This window comes from Phyllobates terribilis, unplaced genomic scaffold, assembly GCF_046119375.1.
Source record: "Phyllobates terribilis strain yellow unplaced genomic scaffold, ASM4611937v1 Scaffold_13__5_contigs__length_258822181, whole genome shotgun sequence".
NCBI classification, from domain to species: Eukaryota; Metazoa; Chordata; class Amphibia; order Anura; family Dendrobatidae; genus Phyllobates; species Phyllobates terribilis.
The window spans coordinates 42,593,131-42,605,196 of record NW_027362773.1 but is presented as its reverse complement, the minus strand read 5'-3'; the positions used below and the strand labels follow the sequence as shown (position 1 = coordinate 42,605,196).

At 42.0% G+C, this 12,066-nt stretch overlaps 1 protein-coding gene across 1 annotated transcript in view; it reads left to right on the top strand.

Annotated features, from left to right (window-relative positions):
* The window catches only part of LGR4 (leucine rich repeat containing G protein-coupled receptor 4), an 82,988-nt gene that overhangs the window by 51,706 nt on the left and 19,216 nt on the right, over nucleotides 1-12,066 (top strand). The window contains exons 5-6 of the mRNA XM_073658064.1: nucleotides 9,725-9,940; nucleotides 10,218-10,289. Coding sequence (XP_073514165.1) covers nucleotides 9,725-9,940; nucleotides 10,218-10,289 — 288 coding nt within the window. The remainder of the gene's footprint in view (nucleotides 1-9,724; nucleotides 9,941-10,217; nucleotides 10,290-12,066) is intronic.

Here is a 12,066-nt window from a genome sequence, read left to right as displayed (position 1 = left end):
GATTTTGGCAAAACCTTAGGTTTGTTTCATATGCTGGCATATTAAGTTGATATTGTGCAGAGGAAGCGATAGTACTTTGGTTTCACTTTTTTTGGTATTAAGATCTTTGAAAGAGAGAGCGAGTAATCCACTGCTAAAATTATACAGAAGTCTAGACTCCGCTAATTAAACATTTGCCATCGGTAGCCCATAAGGCATTAGCTCTGCTTTGTGAGGACACTTAATTTTAGAGTGACTGCTTGTAAATCCCATGATTTAGAGGTCAGCCTCTTCATTGTGGAAAGTGAGTGTGTAGTGTTGGTTGTTGTGGTGGCAGCACAAATAACACCGGGTGCAGCTGCAGAAGTCTGGATTTAGGCTGCCGTAGAATAAATAAATGTTACAACTCTCGTGGACTGGTAGCCTTTCCCATTTTAGAATGTACATTTAAAGTATGGAAGAGGCTTGTGAGGTTTCCAGACCGACTAAACGCTATAATTTAATTTATGCAAAGATCTATTTCAGTGATCCCCACAGCTATCATTGCTGTGTGTGTTTTGAAACTTCTACAATCCAAGTCAGACGCTGTAACCGGCAGCTGTGGGTGCAGGTTATATTAAACAGCGTCTTCCTGTGCCTTAGTGCAGAATTCATACACTGTTTTCTGAAAGTGTTAACACTTAATAAAATCAGCTCAGTTCCTCTATAACAAATCACAACATATAAAATTTAAGTTTTTTTTATGGGAAAATATTCACTATAACTTGTATCAAATAAATTTTAACGAGTCCAGTGGGCGGTCTTGCTCAGTAATTGACAGCATTTCCAGTATCTGTGTAAATTGGGCAGCTCTGTGGCTCAGTGGTTGCAGTGCTGGGGTTCTGGTTTCGAATCCCACCAAGGACTTTGTACGTTGCGTGGGTTTCCTCCCACACACCAAAACTATGCTGATAGGGAATTTGGCTAGTGAGCCCTAATGAGGACCGTGAGGATGTTTATAAAAAGATGTGGAATTAATGGTGCAACATAAGTAAAGTAAGTAGCTGTAAGTCGCAGAGTAGGACCGCCTGCTGGACTCCAATGGCCGGGAAGAGCAGAGTAGGACCGCCTGCTGGACTCCAATGGCCAGGAAGAGCAGAGTAGGACCGCCCGCTGGACTCCAATGGCCGGGAAGAGCAGAGTAGGACCGCCCGCTGGACTCCAATGGCCGGGAAGAGCAGAGTAGGACCGCCCGCTGGACTCCAATGGCCGGGAAGAGCAGAGTAGGACCGCCCGCTGGACTCCAATGGCCGGGAAGAGCAGAGTAGGACCGCCCGCTGGACTCCAATGGCCGGGAAGAGCAGAGTAGGACCGCCCGCTGGACTCCAATGGCCGGGAAGAGCAGAGTAGGACCGCCCGCTGGACTCCAATGGCCGGGAAGAGCAGAGTAGGACCGCCCGCTGGACTCCAATGGCCGGGAAGAGCAGAGTAGGACCGCCCGCTGGACTCCAATGGCCGGGAAGAGCAGAGTAGGACCGCCCGCTGGACTCCAATGGCCGGGAAGAGCGGAGACTTTAAATCAATAAATTACGTTATACTGAACGGTTCCCCATAAAAATAGATCACTGATTATCTCCTCTTACTCTCTCTATTAGAGATTTTAAGTGTGACCTATTTCCTTTAAATCCAATTTACTCTTATATTCATATCCATTGGTAGTAGATATAAACTTATGTTCATGGCTGTTGTAATACTAGAAGCCATATAACGTTTTTTTTTTTTTTTTGTGACAAGATATTTGCATATCATAGGTTTCTATAAAATAAAATCTGGAAGATATTCGGCCGTAAATAATCTGGCATGTCATAGATATGTGTCAGAAATTACATTAATTGGCTGCATGAGATTTGACAACCACCACATTTCAGCAGGAGATGCAGCAATGTTGAGTTCATACATTCTTAAGAAGCTTTCAGAGATTTCCTGTGAATAAAGATTATTTTAACCCCATGACATGGTAGACCATGGTCCCCTGTCATGCTGGTGCCCCCGCCGCTCTTCGTTCACTTGGCTCTAGCAATGTGTCACCTTGACTTTGGCCGCAGTGACTTGTCAGCCCACTAACCTCACCATTGCCTCCAATAACTGGCTGCAGTGATCTACTGTCAAAACCTCACATTATTCCTGTAGCAAAATAAACAAAGCCGGTAGGGGGCTGGGATTTGTTGGCCTCGGATTGGTAAATTGAGAATTTACTCCTCTTGTTCTTTATATCTTTTTGTCCGCTGCTTGTACAGCTATTTAATTGGGTTAAAAACCTCTTTCTAGATACCAAGGGATTTGAGTGATGTGCCCATGGACCTCACTAATGTGATTCTCTTACATGTTCACACTTGGGTGGGTTTTCTCTAAATTATGGTAATAGTCAAGTTAATGGGATTGAGGCATTTGCATGTATCGAGTGTTTATATAAATTCTGAATGCTCGTGTTGTGTAAGACATAGATAATTTACTTTGGGTATGAGGGAACGCGTGGAGTCAATATTTTCATGCTGTCCTCCTATCCAAACACCTTGACATCCCTGGTATCCAACGAGAACGTGTCCTGATGAAAGGTGCTCTTGTTTAGAACGAGACACTGCTTTTATGTTAACAGGCCTATGTTGAGCCAACTTTTTTCAAGTTGGTAGGTTTGGCACATTGGGTCGTGTTCCACAAGACCTACCAGGTCGTCGGAGCTAAACCAAATCCTCCCAGAGGTCTCCATGTTTGCACAGTACTGAGCCGCCTGCCAAGCAACAGCCATAGAGTACACAATGGAAATGACTGAACTTACTTTCAATTTAACTCTTCCATTTGTTTTTGGAGAGCAAATAAAATGAGACACAGAATTACACACACCAAACTTGGCCAATGGCAGAAGCGTTATGATTTATTCCAATAAAATTCCAGCAATTTAGTCGGATCGTAGCGCTGCAGTCACTTTTATGAATACATGCTTTGAACTACCCATGATATATATGGCTGCCTTTTTTTTGTAGTGTATTTTTCTGTATTTAGGAGACAAGCCATTCATGAAAACTGTTTTCTATTCTTAGCGTTGGCTTCAATGGACAATATGCTGCATGAAACATCACTAACTATGGAGATCCTGTAATATGGTGTTTTTTTAATGTTAACCTATGTTCACACATTACTTTTTTTTTTATGCAAATTTTTAGCTGCGTTTTACAGTACCAGCAAAGTCTGAGATTTCCGAAATCTCATGCACACCTTGTTTTTTTTCCCTTAACAGTTTTGTCAAAGAGCTGCATTTTTTTGCAAAATGGAGCATATCACTTTTTCAGCGTTTTTCACCCATTGAAGGCAATGGGTAGTGCAAAGATTCAGATATCGGGTTTTGCTGCCAAAATCTGAGGAAGTTGAATCGGGTTATTTTTTTTTTTTATGCACTAAACTTTATCACCATGTACACTGACAAAAACGCAGTAAAAAAAAAGCAGCAAAACCTGCTTTTTTTGATGTTGCTGCTTTACTGCCAAGAGCAGGTTTTGCCTGCAGAAAAGAACGCATCAAAAACGCACCGTGTGAACATAGCCTTACACTGTAGGGAAAACAGACATAGAAACTGTGCTGCTGTTGCTTTGAGGTCCTCTAGTAGGCTAGTCTACAGTTTTTGGGATGGATATGATTTGGCAAGCACAGAAGCCTGGCTAGTATGTAGTATTTTATTAGTTCAAGAAGGGGACAAGTCTTTTTATAGTGATGGTCTCTTGTGGTTTTTCCAGAGACAACTTTTTTTTTTTTGTAATTTTTAAAGGAAACCTATCCATTGATTTATACCACATAGACAACCACCAATGCTTCAGGCTATTAACCAGTGTTGAATGGTTCCAAGGGAGCATGTTATTTTGGGGACTTGTAGAGTTGATTGACCATGGATGGACCACAACCTCATTTACTAACACCAGGCTATGGAGCTCCATCTTGCTTGTCTGTAGTTACGGCACTTTGTTGATGTTTGAGTTTATCCCACCGGAAAATCCTCTTTTTGATCTTCAGGGGAGGTTTATGAATGTGGAATAAGAAGACAGAGGGACAGGTATATGCTCGTTCACTTTTGACGAAGCCTGGGGCCTTTTGTATCCCGAGATATTTTAATGCACCTCTGTTTAAATACTCCTTTCTCCTGTGAAGGCAAAAATGATTCATCAATTCGGGCTTATTTATTTGCATTAGGTAAGAAGCATGCAGGTGTCATTACGTAAGGCGAGTCATGTCCCAGGTCACTGCTTTGCATCAACAGTGTATTTTGAGAATATCTCTCTTGGCTTGTAAAAATAATTCTGACGCATCCATAAGCCTTCCAGCAATGTGTCAGCGTGACATAAGGGTTGATGTGAAGGGAATTAGTCTTCTACATGGTCTACCCTTTAGGATAGTGAGGAATGCAAAGTTATCATTATGCCTGTCTTGGTTATTTACTATCAGAGTATGGATCTTTGGATGGCGGGAGGTGTAGTCTCTAAATCCAATTGCCATACCAGATTACATTTTTTTTTTTAAACATTTTATAGGATGTTGTATGGCTACATGGTTCATGACTAGCTTCTAGGATGGAGAATAGGAGAAAATGGGTGAAAATTAGTTTATTTTGCTTTGAGAAATTATTTTTCCCAGATTTTAAGAGACATCAGCCCATCAGATTCTATTGTGCAAAGTGGCACCAGAGGAGACTGGTCCCATAGGGCTCAATATAAAGAGGTGTCCATTCAGCCGAGCCAAGCAGTCATGGTAATGGTAAAAATAATTGAACTCTGAACTCTGCTCTCTGTGATGCCCTCTGCTGTGGCTGTGGCTGATGCCACCAATCAATGAAGAGAATCCCTGGCACTCGCATTATAATGCTTAACCAGATTCTATGGTTTGTGCAAATAAAAGTGAACATGGCAATATCTATATATTATCAGGGTGTGTTTTTAGCCTTTGACAATAGCTAATTGCCACAAACCTGTCTCTTGAGTTATAAAGGCACTCGTACCCCTCTGATATCGGTCATTTATCAGATGTCATTTTAAATGTGCCTACCGAGTCCTAATGAATGACATCGGTCGGGGGTGGGTGCTTTTATAACACAGATGTACACATGATATTCAGCAGTTGTCACAGGCTTTGGATGGGCCGAAACACATCCTAATATATGGATATTGCAATGGTCACTTTGTATATGTGAATGGCTTGACATTTGGTCAAGTTTTAGAACGTGAGTGCCAGAAATTCTTCTTATTGATGGTAATGGCAGAGTCTGAGGAGATAATCTATCCTCCCATGGCTATGACCTCCTTCCACAAGAAGCTTACAAATGAGGCTCTGCTCAGATATTCAATTTTTCTTTTCCAATTTTACAATAAGTGATCTATTGCACCAGAGGCACCATACCGATTATGGGGTCAACCTGTCACTCGCCCAATAAAAACTTGCACGCAGACTTTTTTTTTTTTTCTCCATTTATAAAAAAAAAACAAGAAAAACCCCCAAACCCTTCCTTATAATAATCAATGGTGGCCCTTCCGCTGCCCTTTGCCTTATCGATCGATGCAACTGATCACTTATTAAACTTCTCTGCTCCTAAAATGGCACAATGGGGATGTTGGGATGGACATGTGAACAGAACCTTAGACAAATGTTTTTTTGACAGCCCATAAATCGTATCCGTTTTACACTCGCGATAAGATGGATGACAAGTCTGCAACCGGAGGCGACTCTTCAATTTACCTCAAAAAAAGAAGAAAAACCACCAGGTCTACAGCTGTTTCCCAGATTTCGTATGTCCGCCGTGTCAGGTCGGATAATGCAGTCATCAGCTTTTGTTTTTCTTTTTGAAGAAAATGACGACTGTTGCCCGTTCCATCTTCATTTCTCTGCTGACAGTAAGGCAGATTGGAGATCTGTAAATGATCTCTGGGCGCTTTGTTTTGAGAAGCCTAATGCTTGGGCCGTGCGGCCATTAATCACCGGGCTGACAGGAAAGTGCAGGTGTTTTCTGTGTAACTAGGAGGAAGCCTGTCACTTAGACGTGTAGCCTGGGTCTGCCACAGGGGCAGCAGCCCAAGGGTCCTCCTTCACCCTCTTCAGGCCGGAGGGCTCTACCATGCTCTTTGTTCTCATGCATAACTTCATCATTTCCCAGTTCAAAGTATCCCGTAACTGAGGATTAATTAAAACATCCAGTGAAATGTGATCGCCTAGGTGGGGCGCTGGTTTAAAGCTTACCCTTTGTTATAAATGTGGCTGTGATCTTGCTGAATGATGATGATTTAGGTTCTGTGCGATTGATGTTATTTAGGCTCCAAAACACATATAAACAGGCTGTTGTGAAGCCGAGATGAAGCGCCAGGGCAGGCCGGGTCCTGATGGACATGTTTGTAGGACGCTCCTTTGAAGTTAGTAACCGATGCTGACAGCGTCCGCTTTATTGGGCTGAACATGAAGGTAATTTCACGCTGCGAATTCCCTGCACGGTTACCGCATGTGCCTGGAAAGTTCCTGGCACATAAGCAAAAAATGCCTATAGGCTCCCATTACTCTGATGGGCCAAAATTATTCTCTTTGGCACACATTGGGGGTGCCATCATATTATTTATTAATAATAATATTTAATTAAAAAAAAAAATATATATATTTTTTTAGTTTGGATATTGTAGCAACCTGCAATCTTCATTTCTTTTTTTTTTGTAAGGTGTTTTCACTTGATTAAAATACTTGCATTTTTTTTTATTTCCTAATGAATGTCAAAAACGGGAAAAAATCGCCCAATAAAACACTTGTGCGTTAATAATAAAAAAATAAAACACTGCTTGAAAATAAAATGTTCATAAACGTGTACAGAACACAACTAAGACAAATGCCTTGGGACAAAAAAAGACAAAACGCCAGTGTTTCTTGAAGTTTTCATTGGTGTTGAATCCCTGGGGGGAGGGGAGGAGGGGGGGATTGGGTGATCATACTCTTAGGGAGGAGTCAGACAGATGGCTGTATAACTCTGACAAGGATCGCAAGGCAATGCTCGGACTGGCCATCGGCTCTCTCATCCCGGGCGTGACCATTGCATAGAAATATATGTGCTGTCCCGCTTGGGTCGCGAGAGCAGACAGCCAGTGCGAGCATTGCGTTGCAATCCCTCTGCGTTATATGGCCGTCAGTCTCTTCCCTTCGTGTTCAGAATTAGTAGAGCCGGATCACCCATTGATGGCTGGAGCACACAGTGACTAGGAGTGTTTTTCACTCTGGAGGACTGGTGGTCTGTGCTTTAAATGGACATTGCATTGGTTCTCAGTGGACTCCATGTAATACGTGACTTCTCCTGCACTGCGCAGGCGCTGCAAAGGCAAATTAGGCACTTCTTCCTGGGTTTTCTTCATCGGTTATAGTCGATCACTCTAGTTCATTCAAAAACACGTATAATATGTAAAACTGGTCTTTGTGAAAAATGATCATGTGGACTACACCATTGTCCTGCTATCAACGTTCAACTTGAATAATATTTCAGCATGCACTAGTCTGATCCTTTTTGGGATCCATCGTCCATAAAACTCAATGTCATACGGACACCATCCTATGGCATCCGCATTATGGATCCAGTGCAATTAGTAACATAGGAAACATAGAAGTTGTTAAATTGTTGATGTAAAAACAGAGCCGTGGATGACAATACAGATGAACATTCTTTTAGTGTTTTTTTTCATTTAGATAAAAAAAAAAAGAAAACACAACTTAGAAATTTTCTTATCATCTGATCTGACCTAACCTAAAGTCGCAAAAGTGGAGATGTTACTATTCAACAACTTACTAGTTATTAACTATGGTCTCAACCTGTCAATCTCCAGTATCCTGGGATCTAAAGATGGCCATTGATGAAGAGGTCCCATGCGCTATTCCTTTTTTGTGATATTCAGCAGTTACATGTTCTTGTGGGGTGTGCAGCTTTAATGAGATCTCCCTATCAGGGTAGTAAACCTGCAGTGCATGGTGACCAAGCACAAGGTCTGGTACAATACGACGCCAGTATTGTAATGAGATGCAATCTATGTACAGCGCCGTCACTTCTTGTATGTTTTATGCTAAGATTTGTGTCTTCATGCCTGTAACTATTCTATAACACCAGCCTTAATGTTTATATGGTCGATACTTGTAATTGTATGTCCCCTCTGTGACGTGCCAGGTAGAGTAGTCCAGTACGGTATTAGATCTAATTGTAAGGTTTCTAACAATTTGTTCTCTTCAGAGAGGAAGAGTACTAGAAACCTAGTGCCACCTATAGGAAGTAGCAATCCTAAAAGTCACTAAAGACTCTCTAACGAGCCTTATCACATGACTTAGGATAAAAGCCAGAACCAGAAACTCAATTTGCAGACACTGTGTTTCGGGGTAAGTGTCTGCAAATTGAGATTCTGGTTCTGGCTTTTATCCTAATTCATGCGACAAGGCTCGTTAGAGAGTTGATGGTGACTTTTAGGATTGCTACTTCCTATAGAGGGCACTAGGTTTCTAGTCCTCTACCTCTCTGAAGAGACAATTTGCATATTTCCCAGAGGAGCATTGTGGCTTTAGTCTCCTAACCTTGACATGTTTAACATGTCACTCTCCGCAAGGAGAAACGTTACCTCTTGGATAACCATTAGTGATTAAACATTAGAAGTAGGAAAAAAAGCACAAAAATCAATTGATGTTGACTTGTATACCAAATCTTTTATAGGTAAACATAAATTCTAATTTCTGTCCGTCTGCTGTTCATTGGCATGAAATCTAATATTCCCTGTTATCAGCCATTTCCATCTCTGCTGAAGAGCTTCTTTGATTATTTGTCAGTTAACTGTCAAGATTTAATACATTAGTTAAGTAATGACTGATCTGTAGATCTCGCTGTCTCTTGCATGTAGTAATTTAGGTCCTCATGAACGTTAGACTAATATCGGCCAAATTCACCAATATTGATGGGTTTGGTTGATGGTCTAATGTGCATGGGGGCCTTCTAACTGTACCCAGAGTATAAATAGATCAGTAGTCCAAAATCTGTCATTTCTGATCCTTCTGTCCCTGACACCTAAGAGATGAGCCACCACCAGACAGGTCTGATAGGGGCTCTCTGATGGAGAACACAGGAGCGCTTGGACAAGCGAGCTTCTATGTATGGAGCAGTTGAGCAATATGGCTGCCGGCTGAAATATCAGCCGGACTCTCATTAAACCAGCAACTATCTAATCTACTGTGTCTTTTTTTTATGATTCCAGAAGTTGCGATTCAGTGTTTGATTGCAAAGTCCTCACAATGAATGACATGAAGGCAACACTGACTGAATGCTGCTGTAAATGGTCCTACCGTCTACTTTGGGATGTTGCTCCATAAAACTCTGTATATAGTTCATAACTACAGCATTATTCCCCCAGGCTGGCGGTTGGCTCGCACTTCTAAAGTGGCTCTTTACAGTGTTAGCATGCTACCAAATAGCTCCCTGCATCTCCGCTTCCACGCTCCATGTACAGAGAGGGTACATTATTAGATGCACGTGTATGCTCCTCCTATATATTACAGCCAAAGCACATATTTATATAAACCTATGCACCGTTTCCTTTAATATATATAGTATGCCATGTGTACTCTTTAACTTGCCAATTTTTTTTTAAGCACTTAAAGTATTTATTTCATGGCTTCCTGTCCGGTAAACTTGCACTGAACTATTCTGATGAATTGAATGTCTCTTTTGCAGGCGACTAGATGCGAACCACATTGTCAGCGTGCCAGATGACAGCTTCGAGGGTCTTGTGCAGCTCCGGCATCTATGGCTGGATGACAACAGCTTAACGGAGGTGCCTGTTCGTCCACTCAGCAATCTCCCATCCCTTCAGGCCTTAACACTGGCGCTAAACAAAATCACGCACATACCAGATTATGCCTTCTCCAATCTCTCCAGCCTGGTAGTTTTGTAAGTAATTACTAATAGAAGTATTTAGGGAGTTGCTATACAAGTTATAGATGTATAGAATATATACAGGAAACAAATGTGCATCGCTCATTAATTCTCTCATATTTTCTTCGTCTTTCACTCTCTTCCTCTTGGTCTCTGCTTGCGCTGTGTTCCCCTCGCTTGCGCAGTCTTGCACTCACCGATCTAGATTGTATTCTTGTTAGATCTATAAGCAGTAAAGTGATTTGGAGGTCTGCAGTTACTTTGTCTTCAAATATTCAATCATCATTTCCAGACACCTTCACAACAACAAAATCAAAACTCTTGGAGCTCACTGCTTTGATGGCCTGGATAGTCTGGAGGCGCTGTAAGTACATTCACTATTTAGCTTGTCGTTCTGTAATTTTTACCTGTCAGCTTGTGTTTATTTCCCAATGGCAGGACAGGGGCGTGGCTGGGCGTAATCTTTCATTATAGATCTGTTACTTGATGGTTTAGGACTCCAGGGACGAGTTTCATCACTAGAGCCATTACTTTAGCATTCTCTTTAAGGCGATGTGCCCACGTTGCGGAAATGAAGCAGAAAATTTCTGCTTCATTTCCGCATGTCCTCTCCCGGAAAAACGCATGCGGAATTCCGCACACGTTTATCACGTGTTTTTCGCGCGTTTTCGACATGCGGAATTGCCTTGCGTTTTTTCATGCATTGAATAAGGCAATTCCGCATGCGGAAATGCAAAATTAATGAACATGCTGCGGATTTGTGAACGCAGCATAAACGCTGCGGAAAAATCCGCAGCATGGGCATAGAACTTGCGGATTCTCATTGGGGACCATGGGATGCGGATTAACAAGCGTTTTACAAGCGTTTACGTTGTGGAAAATCCGCATCAAAAACGCTTGTAATCCGCAACGTGGGCACGCAGCCTAAAATGCTGGAAGAGATGGCTGACTTTCTAGAAGACCTTTCTTGGTTTTCTTAGGGAGGCCATAGACTACTGTTTCACCGTTGGGTTTGTTAGGGAAGCCATAGACCCAGGGCTGTGAAGTCGTTGTCGTGGAGTCTGTATAAAATGGACCAACTCCGACTCCTAAAATATATAATAAATTCGGTACAGCAAGTTTATGGGGAATATTTTTTCATAAGAATTTGGGAAAGTTATGAAATGTCCTATAAATGTCTGTCCTATTCCTGATCTAAGGGTCTAGACTTTTAGCTGAGATGAATCTGTGCTGCAGTAAATTTATCACTTAAACATCAGCCATGTATGAGGGAGTCGGTGGCATGGAAATTGAGGAGGAGGAGTTGTAGTCGGAGGTTTGGCTTACCGACTCCATAGACCAGGGTTCCCCAACTCCAGTCCTCAAGGCCCACCAACAGGTCATGTTTTCAGGATTTCCTTAGTATTGCACAGGTGATGTAACTATTGCCTGTGCTGATGATGGAATTATCACCTGTGCAATACTAAGGAAATCCTGAAAACATGACCTGTTGGTGGGCCTTGAGGACTGGAGTTGGGGAACCCTGCCATAGACCACTGTTTCACCGTTGGTTTTGTTAGGGAGGCATGAGATTTCAAAACCTCTAGTTTTTCTCTGCTTTGTAAAAGCAGAATAGGATTTTATTTGGCTGTAGTGTGTATCCTACACCCTTACTCAGCGATGAGGTCTCATGTCCTTATGGTAATAGAGCAATACTGTGTCAATAACAGATCTGCAATGTATTGTACTGCAGAATAGACTCGCACACTACCAGACTACAACCTCCAGTACTGTTCTCCTTGGCTCATGAATCAGGAGCATCAGGACTGACTATTACACAAGTGGAATATTAGGAAGGGAAAATGGTATGGAACAGTGTAGCAATTCACATTTCTGAAAGCAGCCATGTTTTTTAATTCTGGACAATCCGTTTAAAGTTGCAGTAATCTGTGCAGCATTATTAGAAGTGTAACCTTGCCGCACTGGGTGCTTCCTGTGTGCAAATCTGACTAAGGGCTACATCTGCATGGGGTTTGTGTGTTCTCTTCTTGTTTGGGTCAATTTTTCTTGTTTGAAGATCGTTTTTTTATGATCATGTCACTTTATTGGCTGCAATTGTGTTGGACCATAGCAAAGTGCCATCATAAAATTATCTATAGTTT